This window comes from Dreissena polymorpha, chromosome 16 (assembly GCF_020536995.1).
Source record: "Dreissena polymorpha isolate Duluth1 chromosome 16, UMN_Dpol_1.0, whole genome shotgun sequence".
In the NCBI taxonomy this organism is placed as follows: Eukaryota; Metazoa; Mollusca; class Bivalvia; order Myida; family Dreissenidae; genus Dreissena; species Dreissena polymorpha.
In genome coordinates, this window is record NC_068370.1 from 9,316,740 (window position 1) to 9,336,331 (window position 19,592).

General features: G+C 34.9%; 1 protein-coding gene and 1 long non-coding RNA gene across 20 annotated transcripts in view; both read left to right on the forward strand.

The window, feature by feature from the left end:
* Positions 1-19,592, forward strand: part of LOC127862998 (polypyrimidine tract-binding protein 3-like) — a 115,707-nt gene that overhangs the window by 74,856 nt on the left and 21,259 nt on the right. For 11 of the 19 annotated variants that reach the window (XM_052402330.1, XM_052402313.1, XM_052402312.1 and 8 more), the window contains 7 exons: positions 828-974; positions 4,000-4,146; positions 4,915-5,055; positions 7,231-7,282; positions 9,675-9,733; positions 10,224-10,395; positions 18,241-18,324. In XM_052402330.1, the coding sequence (XP_052258290.1) occupies positions 828-974; positions 4,000-4,146; positions 4,915-5,055; positions 7,231-7,282; positions 9,675-9,733; positions 10,224-10,395; positions 18,241-18,324 (802 nt within the window). Of the gene's footprint in view, positions 1-827; positions 975-3,999; positions 4,147-4,914; positions 5,056-7,230; positions 7,283-9,674; positions 9,734-10,223; positions 10,396-12,893; positions 12,993-18,240; positions 18,325-19,592 lie in introns of all 19 variants that reach the window. The other 8 variants (XM_052402323.1, XM_052402324.1, XM_052402329.1 and 5 more) reach the window with 3 other exon arrangements.
* Positions 13,002-14,269, forward strand: LOC127863002 (uncharacterized). Its single transcript, XR_008040889.1, has 2 exons — positions 13,002-13,613; positions 13,772-14,269. It is a non-coding gene; the product is annotated as an uncharacterized LOC127863002 (long non-coding RNA).

Below are 19,592 nucleotides of genomic sequence, written 5' to 3' on the forward strand. Positions count from 1 at the left end.
TCAACTGGTTATCATTTAAATCCTGTTTTCTGTAAATTTTACAAATTTCAGGTTTTACAACAAACACAACAAAAAGATGTTAAGTGAGTCTGCAATGGGATGTCATTCTATTCCCATGTTTTGTGTATTTAGCTGAAACGAGAGAAATGAAGAGGGGACATTAATGATTGTTAGGCTTGCATCTGTGAAAACCCTGGATAATGGCTTTTCTACAGGATATTGAATGACAGTTATGTGGTTGTATTTTTTTACAACTGGCAAATCAGTGTTGCTCTTGTTTTTAGCACATATTAAGTATTTCCATTTTGCTTGATTTGATTTGTAATAAAGGGCATTTAACAGAATAGCACTATAACCAGCAATTAAAGACAACACGAAAAAAAACTCTGCAATTAAATGTTCTGTAAACATAAAAACTGTTTTTATGGCCAAAGCACTGCCAATGTTCACCTTTGTTATAACCAATTAAATGTGCCAATAGTCTCTAGAGGACTCAAAATGCCTTCATTAAGAGGCAGTTACTTCATGTGAAAGTCAATGACTTTGGGTACAGCACCAATGACTTGTCAAGTTATCTGTTTGTGTCACATATGGTAGAAAGAATATCATATATTTATTCTTTATATCAAAAAGTTTCATTTCTTATCGTTGTTGTACGTCAATTCTTTTACGCACCCCGCTTTTTTCTTCATCTCCCAATAATGATGGTCATGCACATGGGAGACATTTACAAAAAATCAATGTTCAAGATATTAAATGTTTTCTCCTTGCTGCTGATTCAATTAGTGCCATTGTTTATGACCATTTTGTTCTTTATTTTGCTTCAGGTGAAGCTGGATTCCACAAACATGATGCCTTCCAAGGTGATACATCTGCGCAGTCTGCCCAACGATGTCACAGACTCTGAGGTCGTGCAGCTGGGCATTCCCTTTGGCAAAATGTCCAATGTGCTGCTACTCAAACAGAAAAATCAGGTATGTGACTCCTATACTGTATAGGGTCAGCCACATGTCCAATGGCCTTAAGAATGTCATAATTATCCATTATGTTGGTACATAAACAGAGTATATCAGTTTGCCTCTGGAATATGTACAAATACCATTTTTTTCGCTATTCAAGGAGTAGAGTCAGATAAAGTTGCTGTTTGATAAGCCAAATTTTCAATGGCTAATGTCTTTCAGTTGTTATTGCCACTTCTTCAACATGATCTTGGAAAACTGGGCTTTATGCTTAGTGTCGTCCCAGATTAGCCTGTGCAGTTGGCACAGCTTTATCAGGGACTACCCTTTCCACATATACTTATGTTTTTGTTTTAAGGAAGTCTCTTCTAAACAAATATCCTGCTTAGCCGGAAAGTGTCTTCCCTGATTAGTCTGTGTGGACTGCGAAGGCTAATCTGGGACAACACTTAATTGTGCCAGGGAGGCTCATTTTGGAAAAATCTCCAAATTATAAGTTTGTGTTTGAGAGAATTTATTTTCTGCTTTCAAGTTGATATCAAGAACTTTCAAAAAATAAATATCTCTGTTTCTCTCAGTAACTTCTGCTTATAACAACAAGTGAAACAATCAGGGTAGGCCAATAGTACAACAATGTTATGACTTTATCATTCTTTAACATAAACTTCTCAAGAAATACTTAAATTATATATTTTTTATTTCAAAGCAATCAATATTAACACATACAATCACTTTCTTCCTGAATGCAAATCCTTTTACGCCTGTTGTAAAAAAAGCAATTGATGCATTGAAGGTAAATTAATTGTCCTTGGAACCTTCTCATCTTCTGGACTTTATTTAGAGGAATGCCCATGGGAAATTTAAACCTTATTATTATCATGTGGATGCAAAATCAATTAATGTAGCATGTATTGGGTTTTAGATTTCCATATAATTGCTGTCTGGGAAGTGACACGACATCTGCTTTCATATTCAGTACAGCCTCTTTTGGAGTTTGGTTGAATGATTGTTAATAAAAATAAAGTTTCACCTTTCATAGGTGTGGGCATATATGAAAACTATATTGGAAAGGTTTACAAAAGCATTCAACAATTATGCCTTAATAGTGCAAACTAAAATGTATGGGCCATGCTCTGTGAAAAAGGGGTTTAATGCATGTGAGTAAAGTGTCATCATAGATTAGCCTGTAGAGTCCACACAGGCTAATCAGGGACGACACTTTCCGCTTTTATAATATGTTTTGTTTCAAGAAAGTCTCTTCGTAGCAAAAATCAAGTTTAGGCGGAAAGTGTCGTCCCTGATTAGCCTGTGAGGACTGCACTGGCTTATCTGGGATGACACCTTACGCACATGCATTTAACATGCTTTTATAGAGCGCCACTTGTTTGTAGATATTGATATAGTAGAAAGACTTGGGTACCAAAAAGTGCAAAATCGAATATAGGTAATATTTTCATTGTTACAGATACTTTGCCTGTCTACTATGTAAAGGAGTGCTTCCACAACACAATTATAAGAAGTTGCTTTAATTATTAGAAGTGTAATTATAAGAGGATTAGTAACTTGGACATGACAGTTGTTGATTATGACAATTATGAAACAATGTGTCACAAATTATGAAGTACTCAATCAGCTTTAGAAGTCTGTAAACAAAAAGATATTGTATATATATCAAGAAACACATTACCAGTATGTTTTACAAATAGTTGAATATTCTAGGAGCATTAGAAGTAACTTAAAAAAGGTCTCTTTTTTTTTTTCAAATCCATTCCAGCTATGAAGCTTGTTAGCCTACGTTTACCCACAACATTATTACTGGTCACACTGCAACATTATTACTGGTCACACTGCAACATTATTACTGGTCACACTGCAACATTATTACTGGTCACACTGCAACATTATTACTGGTCACACTGCAACATTATTACTGGTCACACTGCAACATTATTACTGGTCACACTGCAACATTATTACTGGTCACACTGCAACATTATTATGTGATTCCCAAGATTGGTTTCTGTGATCGGCTGAACTGATAATAAATGTCAGACCACCTACCATCAGCGCCCCATTACAACTGTGTGAATGAATGTCATCTGATAAATGCTTTATTGTGTTCCTATTTACTTATCTGTCAAATTGTTATTAACTCTATATTTGGTGATGTTGTTTTGGTCTAATTCACTAACAGAATATAAAATCAAAGCAGTTTGATATTAAAGTTTTACTGCTTCTTAAGGTATGTATATACAAATAATTTACACAGTATTGGTGGATCTATTTCATTTAAATTGAATCCGGTTTTGTTTGTGTAAATGGATTTGCCTGTTCAAGATTGGCTGTCTGATATACGTGATCTTGCTATACTTAATTTCTGATAGTTTTCCATTATTTACTACATAATTGAAATATCAGATTTCCCAAAACCTATAGCAGTACATATCCATTAAGCCTGTTTTAGAGTGCTGTATAATCCAGTTAAAAATATCATGATTATCAATTACAAGGTACAGAAAGATCACAGGGGAAACGTACATTAAGACACTATTTCAAGCAGTTAGTTGTAAGTTCATGCCAACACCAACATGCCAGAAAAATATATCATTAATATTCATGATTTCCTGTCTTGTTAAGAGTTTAAATGTGTTTGTTGTATGTCATTTTTTAGGTATTTAATGTATAAATCACATATCTTTTGTTTGTGCCAAAATAATACATCAGGAAAGCTGTATAATGTATGATGGCATCTTTTCAGAGAATGAGCATTCTGGGTATCTCTCATGCCTCAATTCTTTGCAGGAAAGCTTGATGCATGAGTGTAAAGTGTCAGCCCAGATTAGCCTGTGCAGTCCGCACAGGCAAATTAGGGACAACACTTTATGCATATACGGAATTTTCCGTTGTATGGAAGTCCTTTTAAACCGAAATTGAGTCAAGGCGGAAAGTATTGCCCCTGATTAGCTTGTGCAGACTGCAAAGGCTTATCGGGGATAACACTAAATCCATGCATTAAGCCCCATTTTCGCATGTTTTGCAGGCGTTCCTGGAGTTTGAGGATGAAGGTGTGGCGGCCACGTTCGTCAACTACTACACAAAGATGCCCTGCCAGATCCGGGGCAAGCAGGTCTACGTCCAGTTCTCACAGCACAAAGAGCTGAAAACAGACCAGGCTCACTCCTTCCAGGTCAGAAATACAATAGAATTGAATCCTGATATAAGCCTTGTTTATAGCCACTCTAAGCTTAATGCACGTGAGCATTACTCACAGGCTAATCAGGGAGGACTTTTATTGCCGAACTGCAAACTGCACAGGCTAATCAGGGAGGACTTTTACTGCTGAACTGCAAACTGCACAGGCTAATCAGGGAGGACTTTTACTGCCGAACTGCAAACTGCACAGGCTAATCAGGGAGGACTTTTACTGCTGAACTGCAAACTGCACAAGCTGATCTGGGACAACACTGCACATGTCCATTTTAAAAGCTCATATTTCCCTGTGCACGGCTAATTTTGATAATTTTCTTTCCCTTTAGGATCATAAAGAATTTGAGTGTATTTTAATTCAAAATCATTAAATGTAGAAGTTAATAATAACCAAATTAAAAAAAAAGTTTTTTTTTAAACTTATTACAATTTTTGATACAAGCCATTATAACCTTTTTAGTAACACTGATCAGTGAAGATTGTTTACTGGGAATAATCTAGTGTATAACTTGTATTATTAAATAATTTAAAAATGGAACGCTAGTAATATGGTATTCATTAAACTTGTATAAGTTTCAAAAGTTGTATAAGGTTGAATTGTACCTAATGCTCATGTGCGATCAGTTTAAAAAAAAAACTTGACTGATACAAGTTTTCAGAAAACTATACTGGCAAAATACTGAATAACCACTAACCAGTTGCATTTATATTAATCAAGTGGTACTGATTGGCTGTTGGCGTGTTATAGAACCAGGCATCCCAGGCAGCGTTGCAGGCGGCTCAACTGGCACTAGGCAACGGTGGGGATGGAGAGGGCATCAAGAAGACAGTGCTTCGAGTCATAGTGGAGAACCTTGTATACCCGGTCACCATAGAAGTACTTAATCAGGTACGTTGGCATACATGACATTTTCTTTGTTTGCCAGCGGAGGTTCTAAATAATGTATCCTAAATTGTGCAGTTTGTCCCCCAAAACTTATCTTATGGAAGGATTTGTATTCATCTAGTGTCAAGAGTATAGCTGTTTTTCACCCAAAATGAGGCAAAGCAAGGTAATGGAATTACTGGGTCTGATTTGTCCCACACAGGTTATTTACCAATTAATAAGTCGATTTTTAGCAACAACTTTTTAACAGACTAGTTCAATGCTGATGTAAGACAGCAAGTTTGTCCGTGGTAGAAACTTACTCCCTTTGAACTTGAATATCTTGATTCAGTGGATCAGGCCATAACAGCAAAATCAAAAGTTTCACATGACTTGTTTGGACCATATGACCATATAACTATCTCAAGATTCATGTTACTTTTGATTAAAAGTTTTTTAGTACATTTCCTCTCAATCAAAACATTCCAAAATGGCCACACTATTTGCTTTAAAGGGATCTTTTCACGCTTTGGTAAATTGACAAAATTTAAAAAAGTTGTTTCAGATTCGCAAATTTTCGTTTAAGTTATGATATTTGTGAGGAAACAGTAATACTGAACATTTACCATGGTCTAATAGAGCCATTATATGCATCTTTTGACGATTTTAAAACCTAAAAATTATAAAGCGTTGCAACGCGAAACGATTGAATAATTTGGAGAGTTCTGTTTTTGTCGTTAAATTTTGTGAAACTACGAAGATTGCTTATATAACGTATAAAATACGTATAGCATGTGTACTCGGCGGAATAGCTCAGTAGGCTAAAGCGTTTTTACTTCAGGACCGTGGCAGGACTCCAGGGGTCACTGGTTCGAAACCTGGTCCGGGCTATGTTCTTTTCCTTTTTTTAATTTTATTCTTGATTTTTTACTGGAGCTTTTACGATCCAATGTTTACATTTATCGATATAAAGCATTTAATGAATAAGTTAAAAAATGCCAAAATCTGTGAAAAGGCCCCTTTAAGAAATTGAGTTTTAGTCCAAATCAGCATGTTTGGGAAGTTAAATGTAGTTTTCAAAGTATTCTCATGCTATAAAAATAGTGATTGTTTCATTCAGTGAAGGCCTTCCATACATCATTTACTTGGACAATGTATCTCCTTTCTTTCCTGTATACGTCTTTGAACAATGCTTAAGTGGTTTGGGTGACAATCTTTGGGAAATGTTATGCTGTCCTTTAAATCATTTATTGCCAGTGTTTTCTTTCCTTGAAAAGTTCCAAGAAATTTCTTAAGAAAAAGGATGAACAACAAGTTTTGTGAGATAGATTTGCAGTACAGAATTACGAGAAATAATGAGCAAAGACTTAAAATAAATCTTAATATTAATGTGTCTTCAAGAGAAATAAGCTAAATCATGGTTCGCGATAACAATGAATAATTGCAAGAAAAAAATAATGGCAAAAACAAAGGTGAATCATATTGTTTTTCATTCTACAGTTTTGTGTACAAGAGAGCTAATGAGGTTTCTAAGGCAATGGAAAATCAGTGGTGCACCATATTAAGTCATTGTTGAATTCTGTAGGAAAACATTGGGGACTGTAGCATTCAGCAATTATTTCAAAAGTGTTAAATGTTATTCCTGCGTAATTGACATATTGGGAAATAATCCAGGCTGTAGTTGAGCCGTTTTGTAGAAATCGAATTCCATGTGTCCTGGAGGTAATTACAAGGGAAGCAGCCAGCAGATAGGTTGTTCATTGACATGCGGAAAATGCTTTGTAATTTCATGAAATTACCAATGTTGAGGAAATGAGTCGCTACTCTTTTTGACTGCCCTATTAGTGTTATCCGAGAAGAATTTTGTCAATGGGAAATGAGTTTCTCTTGGCATGTTGGGTCTGTAAAGATGATGTTTGTTTTTCGAGTTCCAATGGAATTATGGTATAAAGGATGTCTAAGGTGTGAAAGATTGAATGCATCCAGACTGATTTGAAATATGTTTCAAGGAGGGTTGCTTTTGCATTTCAAAGAAATGTTATTATGATTTTGTTTTAGTTTCCTCTACTGCAGATTTATGTGTTAATTGGTGTAACAATTAAGCATGTGATACATAAATGCTATGTTTTTGTTTGAATTTTGTAATGTGTTTTGGTTTATGAATAAAATCTAACAATGCTGTGATTTCTCTTTTCACAGATCTTCAGTAAATTTGGCAAAGTTTTGAAAATGATCATCTTCACCAAAAATAGTAAGTATAGCTGGATGTATGTGATGGTTATATAGGAGCCATTCTCTGGGAATACCGAGCTAAATGTATGTGCGTAATGTGTCATCGCAAATTAGCCTGTGTATTTTGCACAGGCTCATCAGGGACTACTTTTTCTGCTTCTTTGAATGTCTCCTTTTAAACGATTTCTCTTCTAAACAAAAATTCAGTCTAGGCAGAAAGTGTCCTCCCTATTAGCAGATGCTGACTGTACAGGCTACCGTAAAAATGCAGTCATAAGTCGAGATTTTTTTCCTCAAAAATTTAATTAAATTTACAGTCTCGACTTATGAGGTCGTCCATGAAAAATAATGATGACATTCTACTAAGATCCATCCCCGCAAACATGGTTAAAGTTGTTGTTGTTGTTGTGTAAACTTGTTGAAATGCGACCCACAAAATTTCCTCTTTTAACTGATACTTACCAATTAATATAACCACAGTTTGCGCAACATTTCCATCATTTTTATTTTCATAATTAAATCCAAAGTTTTCATGTAAGCAGGTGTTTTTTTAACAACTGAACATGTAAACAAAAGATCGAGTCTTTTTTAAAGTAGAGAGAAAATTGGCAACCTGTGTGAATTGACAGTTTGATGTCATCAAAGGAAAGCCGCTTCCTGTCAAGAAGCCATAAAGCATCGCCCTTCTCGCCGATAAAATAAAATTTCTTTAATTTGTGAAGCGACATGTTCAACCAATCGCGTGTTTGTTATTCACTGGCAATTGTCCAATTATGTTTGAGCATGTGCAAAACTCCGCCTTTGAAACTGTTATGTAGAACAAAGGTGGAGTTAGCGGTCTATTGGTTATGTCAATCATTGTCATAAAAACGTGTTTACTGAGGAACAAAGCAATTGTTTTGATAGTCAGATTAAAAGTACAAAGATTTGATTACAGTGATCACAGTGTGTCATCGGATTATAAGTTTGTGGATTATTACTAGCTTGGACAATTTAGTGCAAACTTTATAATAATAATTTATTAATTTGACTAACACATTTGATTTGTGAAAATGCCTCGAAAACGCCAACGCCATGCGTATGACAATACGTTTAAAATACGCGTGATAGAATTTGCAGAGCAATCAATTAATAATAGTGCTGCTGAATGCGAGGTTGGTGTTTCGTATGTCGTTGATGTGTATATTACAATGAACATGTATATAAGTTCTGGTTTCATATGTTGTATTTTTTTGTTTTTATGTGGTTCATTATGATTTGCTTGTCTATATTTTCATATATTATTTTTGATTTCCTAAATATATATTGATTCGTATTGATTATGTTAAACAAAGTACATAATACACGTGTCCGCTATGTCTACGTCGCACAGTGCTATATTGACCTCATGGTCTATGTATAGAATAAAAACTGCCCGTACATTTAAAATTGCGTCTGTTTATGAAATTCTTGCACGGACAATTTCTGACTCGACTTATGACTTGGACATATTCAAAATCTCCTATTTTCGTATCATTTTTTACCCCCCGACTTATGAGCAGGTAGACTTATGACTGCATTTTTACGGTAATCTTGGACCATGCTAAGCAAATGCTTTAAGCCCGATTTTCGCAGATACCAATGTCAATGACTTTTCTATATGAAGGTTTGTGTAAGTCAACAATGATGAAGATTTTAATTAAAAATATGTTATTATATTCTCTGAATCAAATAAAATATTCATGGAAACAAAATATGTTAAACCACTTAAATCCTGCTATATTGTAATATTATTCAGAGCAATCTGAAAAGTATGATAAAGGAATCTTAGAAATCGAAGCTTACATTGAGAATTATTTACACTGGCACTGGTAATCAGAAGCCTGTAACCTTATCCCTGTGGCTGTGGCTGGGATAAATAGTCCCTTTTTTGTGTGGAATATTGATCACACATTAAAATGTTTCTCATTAAAACTTTGAATTGATGCTTAATAACAAGACAGCGCTGTAAATGATTTATTAGTTCTGCACATACTGTCCGTCCATCTGTCTGTCCATCGCACTTTTGCGTTTAGGTTTCGAAAAATGCTCAAAACTTCTATGTCGCTTCAGTTGTAACCTTCATATTTAGTATGTGTATATGGACAAGGCCTTTCCATACGCATCAAAATTGTGACCTATTTGACCTTTATCTTACGGTCAGCATTTAGGTTTCGAAATCTGTGTTAAGGTTTTGAAAAAGTGTTTTTCGGGGGCATATGTCTTCCGATGGAGACAGCTCTTGTTTAATCTGTAACACAAAGTTGAAAAATTGTTGACAATCTGTGAACAGGTCCCCTTGTTGACCTGATGTGACTTAAGCATGTGATTTTACCAAATGCTTCAATCTTTCTGCATGATTGCGCAATCACTTTGCGTGTTTTGTGTTTCAGACACATTCCAGGCCTTGGTACAGTTTGGGGATTCAGTATCAGCCAATGCAGCTAAACTGGTAAACAAGACATGCACACAAACATCTTTGCCTTCTGTGTTTAGTAATACGTCTTACCTTTTTAAATGCCCATCTTTATAATGAACAGTTTTTGGCATTGAAAAAGATGGCTATGCGTCAATGACGTCATTCTGGGCACCATATATCTTAAATTATTATTATATTAAGCAGATCACTATGTACGTAATCGTAATACTCCTGTTTTCGAATCTTTAACAAGTTTGATATCTCCATATATCTGTGTTGTAGGAATGAAATGGTGTAATAGAAACTACATAATCCAGGATTCATGATCAGAATTTAAACAAACCTAATATTTCTGCACTTTTATTTTTGTCCTGGGTTATTGAATTCTATGTAAAGCAAACTATTCTTGCTTAAGTACTGTGGACATTTTCCAAGCAATAAAAAAACGTACATAAAAATGTGAATAAATGTTCACTAGCCCTTCAATGAGGCTGGAGTGTAACCATCATACGTACTCTTGCAGTCGCTAGATGGCCAGAACATCTACAACGGCTGCTGCACACTGCGTATCGACTACAGCAAGCTAGGCCAGCTCAATGTGCGCTACAACAATGACAAGAGTCGTGATTTCACCAACCCCAGTCTGCCCACGGGTGACCCGGGGCTTGACCAAGCCATGGCCTTTGGGGGTGGAGGTATGTACAATGAGGGCTTGACATTTGTACGATCATAATTCAAACACTGCTATTTTAACCCTTTGCATGCTGAGAAATTTGTCGTCTGCTAAAATGTCATCTGCTGAATTTCTAAAATTAGCATTTTCTTCGATTTTTCTTTCAAAGAATACTATCAGAATAGCAAACAGTTTGGATCCTGATGAGACGCCACGTTCTGTGGCATCTCATCTGGATCCAAATTGTTTGCAAAGGCCTTCAAAATTAGGTTCCAGCACTGAAAGAGTTAATTTTGAATTCAACTTGAATTCAAATTTATAACTACAATTGAACCGTCTAGGGAAACCTGGCTGAATGCCTGTGTGTTAAGTTCCATCTCAGACCAACTTCAAACAAAAAATTCCATAAAAGTGAATGTTGTTCTTAATAAGTCTATGCAACCTGGGACTATACTACCCACATACATTAAAACGCCATTTTCCTAGATCGAGGCTCAATTATATTATCAGAGATGTGCTAACCCGTTCTGTCAGCTGATTTCCCCCTTTTGAATGCAAACATATCTGGACAAATTGATATGAACTGAACTTAATCTATTAGAATGTGAAATGTTTTGCAAACACTGTAATCAGGGTAGGATGTGTACCTGACATAAGGTATTTCTGAAATAATTCAGAATATAGTTATTACAAAAATTCCTATGCAAAACTTTTTAGAGACTTTAAAATAGCAGTGTTGAACATTATATTTTGTATGTACTTGTGATGTTGATCTTTTTCATGTCACTTTAATGAGTTATGTTTTTTATGCTAATGAAAAGATTAGGGTTTCCTGGTATTCAGAGTTGCATATGAAAATGCAGTTGAAAATAAGTCTGCTTATATTTCATACTGTTTTTATGAGAAGAGTGTCGCATCATTTATAGTTAATAGATTCCAGTGTGGCGAACAAACCTGGACCTGGATGTTATGCATTTATTAGTTGTAATTGACACATCTACTGGTTTAGTTTCTTTTGTTTCAGATTTGATTTCTAACATAATAATATTGATTTGTTGTCTTTTACATAGATTGTAGGCATGTTTAAAAAAGTTCTTGTGATTTTCACCTCCGCACTTCTTGTTCTTCTGTAATGATATTGCATGCTAGCATTAACCCATTTATTCCTAGTGGACTCTCCCATCCATCTAAATTGGATCAATTTATTTCCAAAATAAGGGATGTCTAGTATATTTATTTCGATATTTAGAATATTTATTACAGAAATTCCTTTAAGCAAACAGCGTAGACCCTGATGAGACGCTGCATGATCTGGGTCTACGCCGTTTGCCAAGGCCTTTTTTCTAGAGGTTAGGCATAAATGGGTCAAACAAGCAAGAAAATTGTATACCTATGGGGGGGGGGGGGGTATTCAACGGTGTTTGTGTTTGTCTGATAATGGTATGAAATCATATTATAAGTGTTGTGAATATGAAACAACGCCGTAACAATTAGTTTTATACAGTTTTATATTTCTGTCTGGTTTACAAATATGTTGTTAATTATTTATGATTGTTTTTTAATCAGTTTTAAAATTATTTTCAGAAAATAGTAAGTTCTGTGTGAATGTTTGTTATAACATGAGTTTGGTTTGCTAGAATTATTAATAATGAATAGTAAGCATTCGGAGGCTAAAATTGACAGATAATGGCTAACCATTAGTAGAAAATAGTTTTAAATTTACAGCCCTAGAGTGTCAAATGTAGAAGCCATAAAACCAAACTCTATGAAATAGAAGACAGTTAATAGTTCCCTAAAGAATTTTTGTGGCAAAAAATGCAATTACTGTGAAATTCAGAAAGAAAAACATAAGTGGTGTAAACACAAATTATAGTTATTGAAATATCGCAATTTTTTAAGAGCTATAGGAAAAATAAACAGCTACCAGAAAGAATTAGCATACGTTTTGAAATGTAAACTGAGGAAACAATAGAAGATCCACAAAGGATTCAATTAAAGCTTTGTGGTAGACATGCTTGTTTGATGGCATTATTGATAAACTGAAACTTCAAATTTTGATTAATTGTATGAAGCCTTGGAAAATCAATTTATCATGTACTTTTTGCAAAACCTATATCCAGATTCCAGGGATACTTAATAGGACATCATTTGCATCACCAGCCCTTACAAGCAGTAGTGTGTAACCTCTTATTACAAAGGTGCAGAACAAAATAATGACATTTGTAATGATCTTACCAACTTTCACTCAAAGGAAAAGCAAATTAACAATGGCTATATTCAAACAGCATAAAACTATACAGCCTGCGAGTAACACGCAGACAGTTCAGGTTTTATGCTGTGTGCTGCTCATTTAGTATCGTAGAGTTGGAAATGAAGACTTCAAAACTTTAGTCTATTAAGAAAGATCTTAAATTTAATTCGATTTGCTCCGGGAATACAATGCAACATAGTGCATATCTAAGGGGCTAAGGGTAAAATACGTACATTATTATTTACCGTGTGTTTATCTCCTGTGTCAAGGGCGACGGGGCTCTGACGTCAGTATGACTGGTGATGGGCCATCTTCTCTTCTAGGAGCGGGTAACCATGTTACGCAATCTCACAGTCAACATGCATTAAGTGTGTCTGTTCGTTTAATTGTTTAAAATGTTCGGTTCTGAAGTTTGCAATTAATTTAGTTCATTAAATAGTTTTATCTGTTAATATTTTTGATCAGACTGTGTCAAATAATTAGTTTTGTTAATAGGAAACATGTTTGTTTTAGCTGTTGAATTAATTTGTTGTTAATAACTCTGTGGTATCGAATGTCACTGAAATATGAACTGTTGTAAAAATCCACTTAGTTTTCATTATTTTGTTTTGCTGATCTTTCTTTTTAATTTGTCACAAAAAAAGGTGTATACTAGGGGTCAAGGAACGGGAACATGTGGAGTTTAGGAGAGCTTTGCAATAATGTAAAATGATTCACGCAACTGAAGTCCAATGTCATTCTCGATTTGATAAAACCAAAACAATGACGGAGATTTAAATGTTAAATTTTTATGCCCCCATTTCGAAGAAAAGGGGGTATATAGTTTTCGCACTGTCCGTCGGTCGGTCGGTTGGTTGGTCGGTCACACTTCGTGTCCGCTCTCTAATTCAAATAGTTTTCATCCGATCTTTACCAAACTTGGTCAGAAGTTGTATCCAGACAATATCTAGGTCAAGTTCGAATATGGGTCATGCCGGGTCAAAAACTAGGTCACTGGGTCACTTAGTGAATTTTCAAGGATTTAGCATGGTGTCCGCTCTCTAATTGAAGTAGTTTTCATCTGATCGTTACTACACTTGGTCAGAAGTTGTATCAAGACATTATCTAGGTCAAGTTCGAATATGCGTCATGCCCTGTCAAAAACTAGGTCACTGGGTCACTTAGTGCATTTCAAGGATTTAGCATGGTGTCCGCTCTCTAATTGAAGTAGTTTTCATCTGATCTTTACTAAACTTGGTAAGAAGTTGTATCAAGACAATATCTAGGTCAAGTTCGAATATGGGTCATGCCGGGTCAAAAACTAGGTCACGGGGTCACTTAGTGCATTTCAAGGATTAAGCATGTTGTCCGCTCTCTAGTTTATGTGGCTTTCTGATTTATTTTGATATTCTAAGACATTTTTATGCCCCCAAAGGAGGGCATATAGTGATCGGACTGTCCGTTCGTCTGTCCGTCCGTCTGTCCTTCACACTTTGTGTTTAGATTTCGAAAAATGCTCATAACTTCTATGTCGCTTCTGATAGCAATTTCATATTTGGCATGCATGTGTATATGGACAAGGTCTTTCCATACGCACACAAAATTTGACCCCTGTGACCTTGACCTTGAACTTAGGGTCAGTGTTTAGGTTCCAAATCTGCGTTTAGGATTTGAAAAAAAGCTAATAACTTCTACCAATCGTTTACACAGTTATACTTTTATGTAGTGACACAGTTACAGTTGGGGGCATCCGTGTCCTGTGGACACATTTCTTGTTGTTCCCTCATTTTATGTCTGCAACTTAATTTATGAAACATGGGAACTTGTTTCCAATGTTATGTTGGATTGTATTTTTTGTTGTTCATGTTATGATCATTTTATTTTGAGTTAATGTTGGAGGAGATTTAGAGGCAACTGAACCCCAGCATTTCCCCTTAGAATTGAGAAAAACATTGTTAAAAAATGTCTGGAACAACTTCTTCTGTAGAAGCCTGCAGCTGTGATCCAGCACATGTCTTTGAAATAAATCAGCGTGGCATCCGAATTTCTCTCCAAGGAAACAGTATTATATTGTATGATGGTCTCAAGATCTATCACTTGTTTAGGGCTGAGCATTTTTTTATTAAATCATTTCCCAGTAGTTTTTTCCTGAACACTTTAAATGCATTATTTGCACAATAGTTTGTTTTGAATGATTGCGCAATAGTATATTCTCTCATAACTTCACTGATTGTTAGGAATGTTTATTAGCACATAAATACATCACTTGGGTTTGATGCTTTATGTGATCATGTCATGGTTTAATGTGTAACTTCTTATGTTTTATTATTTCAAGAAATGGCGTGTTACTGTTTAAGTGTTGTTGATAGTTTTGTTCATTTTGCCAAGAGGCTTTACAATCAGTGCAACATCAAATTCTTTGTGTTAACTACTCATGACTTAGTAATAGCTCTTTATGTTTATATCACCTTCCACTTTATGCAAGCAATCGCTTAGAACATTAAAGCTTTGAGTGTAACTGATCTGTTCCAGTTCAAGCTCAATATAATATCTTTGTGGATTATTTATGGCTTTCTTTGAAAAAGACTTGTTTGGATATAAAATCTGAGATTACGCCCAAGACATTGGATATTGCTCTGTTCTGAAATTCTGACCTTTGACTATTTAATCTATTTTCAGCATGAGGACACATTTAATCTGTCATTTGACTTTTGACAGAAAAACTATCATCACATAAATCACTTTCTAATACCATAAGCTTCTTGTTATAAATGCTGGCGTAATTATGGACTGCAGTTTGATGAAACTTTTTCTATTTGAAGTTTACCCATGCAAATAGCTTGCAGTGTAAACAGTTTGCAAATATGTTGATGAATTGCCAATAGGTTTTATAATATTTCCAGCACATATTTACAAAATAATTCGCCCCACTCAATTTTATTGACACATGGTACCATTTTGCACTAATAGTTCGAATTTTATTCTGCAAGCTAGAAATCAAAATGAGATCAGCAATTAATGTGCCAATAGTTTGCAAAGATATGCTGATAGAACAATGCAAACAGTCTGCAAAGACTTTATAGTATTGGTAAATAGTTTGCAATAAAATGCACAAGCATTAAAAATACTATTCAGGCAGATGCAAATGTTTGACATAGTGCTATCAAGCAATTTGAAAAGGCATAGCTATAAGATTGCAACGTTGATATAAATAAAGCAATGTCTTTGTTATATTTGTATGATTGCAACAGTGATATAAAACAATGTCTTTGTTACATTTGTACAATAATTTCAAATAAAGCAGAAGTCTTGATAGTGAGATTAGGTTCAAATAAAAATGGGTCTTTCATTACTTTGAAAGCAAATATCTTAAATACATTCTGCAAAAATATAGCTAAGGGAAAATGTTGTGTGGGCATGTACTCAAATTGTTCTTACTACTTCTATTTCATCAGCGTACAATCATCAAATTATAGCTCTAATTATTTCCAAAGGAATTTCTGGAAGCGGCAAAAAATGTTAATTGCCATAGATGTTGTCAGGAAGTTATCATTAATTGCTAGTCTGGCATTTGATGTGGAAATGTCAATAAAAATTACAATAAATATCACTGTCTGGGGTAATACATGTGATAGAGCAGAACCTGGGACATTATTCTCCATAATACGTGTATTTCTGTCGCAGTGTCAGTAGCAAATATGAGGGAATAGTATGATAATATCCATGTTGAAAACTGCCTGGGAACACATTTTGCAACGCCCTCCTTGAGTCGTGTTCTGAGAAAACGGGGCATAATGCATGTGCGTTAAGTGTCATCCCAGAGTAGCCTGTGCAGTCTGCACAGGCTAATCGGGGATGAAACTTTCCGCCTTAATTGCATTTTTGCCAAGAAGAGGCTTTATTAAAACGAAAAATGTAATTAAAGCGGAGTGTCGTCCCTGATTAGCCTGTGCTGACTGCACAGGCTAATCTGGGGCGACACTTTACACACATGCATTATGCCCAGTTTTCTCAGAATACGACACATATCCATGTTGAAAGCTGCCTGGGAACACATTTTGCAACGGCTTCCTATATCCTCCCCGCCGTCTCCCTGATATGATCAGAGAAATATTTCAGCTCAGACATTTGTTTGTAGCTAGTATGCTCTAACAGCTAATTAATGCCTCTGATGTGAAGTCATGTTTTACATGAAATGTTGATGTTGCTGATAACCACGCAAAAATGGCATTTTGTCCGCCAAACTTTGTGTTATTACATCATAATATTTTTATCATATACCCAGCTTTGTTGGCTAACATACACATGCATATGTAATTCTGAGGTTACTTGAGTTTTAAATTGTTTATTATTGTTTAAAAAATTTGTGTTTCCCGGACCTCATGAAAAAATATTCACCATAATTGAAGTCATTAGATTTTTATGGGAAGTAAAAATTTTGTTAACTCATGTTTAGATGTAGACCATGGGTAATAAACAATAACAAAAATCAAAATCATGTTAAAGACTGGACACGCATTCAACTCTACATTTTTAGTTCCTTATTTTATAGATGAAATGCCACATATATATGCCAGCAGATTTTTTGTTTGCCACTTTACATATATTTATGTTAACCCTTTGGTATGATGAACATTTTGATTATTTGACATACTGTTGTTTTATGTGGTTGTTTTATGTGTATAGTAACCAATTGTTTTACCATATTTAGGTTAGAGCCAATGTTAAATTAATCATTGTTTATCTCTTTTCAGATTTAGCCTTAACATATATTTATGCCACAGTGTTAAGTTTATTTATCAAAGAATCTTTATTACAGGTTTATAATTTGTGTGAGAAATATGGGCTGTGCTCTGTGGAAAGGGGTTTGATGCATGTGTGTAAAGTGTTGTCCCAAGTAAGACTGTGCAGTCTGCACAGGCTTATTAGGGACGACACTTTCTGCTTTTATGGTATTTTTCGTTAACAGAAAATCTCTTCTTTGCAAAAATCCATTTGAGGGGTAAAGTTTCGGCACTGTGCGGACTGCACAGACTAATCTGGGACGACACTTTACACACATACATTAAACCCCTTTTCACAGATCAGCTCCTATGTATCTGGCATGTTAGTTAAGCCTTATATAGGGGTCATCAATAAGTTATAAGTGGTTGGCCTTGCCGATGCAGAAGACAGTCATTTCATTGCGCATTTTGATCCAAAATTTTACAAAATCTGTGACTGATTTATTTGCATTATAAGCTATACAAATTATGTTAATGCTTTGACATTCTTAATTTGTTCATATATCTTGTGTTTGTTATTTTTAACCAAAATTGATTTTATATATTTTAAAATCAAATATGGTTGTTGAAATTATAGTTTACTTGCCCTTTATTCAATAACTGTCTTTTGTCATATAACCACCTGAATAAGGATGCAAAAAACAAAAACATTTTGCAGAATATACTGTTTACTTCCTTAGTCTCAATAAGGCATGCTGCACCATTATTACATTTGTATTACTGTATGTATAGATCATGTACATATGTATTATAATTTCCTTTTGTCAATTGTATAAAACATTTGTATGTATTAAGTTCCTGATTTTGAATCTTAATGTCTACTAACATACAGCTTGTTTGTCCCGCACTCAAGGTTCAGGTATTATGGTGGCCACAATGCCAAGTTTAAGTCCTGCGCATCACCTCTCCCTCGGCGGAATTGGCACCCAGCACTTCGGTACACAATAACTCCGTCGTCTCTCTCTTCCTCTTGGTCATACGGAATACTAATGATACCTCTCTCGTTTTCTCTTGTGTGTGTTTTATTTTCATACCAGAGACTTACTCAGCTCCTTGGACTCCTACACTTCTATAAAAAAAAAGCATTGCCCTTGTTTTTTTTAAAGATATTTTATATGTTAAATTAAATTAATTAGTATAGTAATTAATGAAAACTGTTGTTGATTGCTCAAGATTTTCATTTGTTTGATTGCTTAAAACTTTTATTGTTTGATTTCTTTAAAAACAACATTTTTTGAGTATTAAGCCAATGTTTTGAACATTAATTGATTTCAATGAATTAAATGATCTGCAGAATGCTACAATTAGCACTAACTGATTTGTGAATTTCAAAGCAAGGTTTTTCCTTAACTGTCTTTCTGTTCCTGTAATTTGGAACAATTGATTTATCATGCAAGGTTAAAGTGCCACTTGGAAAGGCATGGCAATGTTTCATTTTATTTGCTTCCCTCTGGTGTCTCTATGTGGATGATTTTTTCTTGTACATATTTTATAGCCTTGTCTTCAGAACTGCTATTGATGTGACGCAGGTGTAAAAAACCTAAACTGCTGAAGAATTACTTGAAACTTAAATGGAAATTACAGCTTTCAACACTGCCATTTTATTCTCTTCCAAGTCTGTAATTCATTCTTCTTATATGAAATTACAGCAAAATTTATTTAAGATGCTGCCTCTCTGTTTTGCTAAATTGTTATTGTGTGATTAAAGCAGTTTAGGAAAGCACTTTGATTGTTTAGAGCCATATTCTGGGAACAACTGGGTTAAATGCAAGTGAATAAAAAGGCCACATAGGCGAATAAGGGAAACCACACTTTCTGCTTTTACAGAATTTTTCATTTAAATGAAGTTGCCAGTAAACAAAAATCCCGTTTAGGCGGGAAGATCATCCCTGATTAGCCGGTGTGAAATGCAAAGGCTAACCTATGATGAAACTTTATAGACATGCATTTAGCCCTGTTTTCTCAGAACAAGGCTCGTTTTATGGCAGTCTTCTCTGCTCATTTCAATTGCAAGATAGGATCTGTTCTATCTTTCTTGTAAATAAAAGCTGACAATAGCATTACTGCTTTGAAATCTCTGTATGCAAACCTTCTAATTCACAGAATTGTGTCCTTATAAGAGATATATGAGATGAACAAGACAGACCCATATTTGCATGGAGATTTCACTGCATTAATGGCTGTTGGTCAGCGTGATCTGAAATG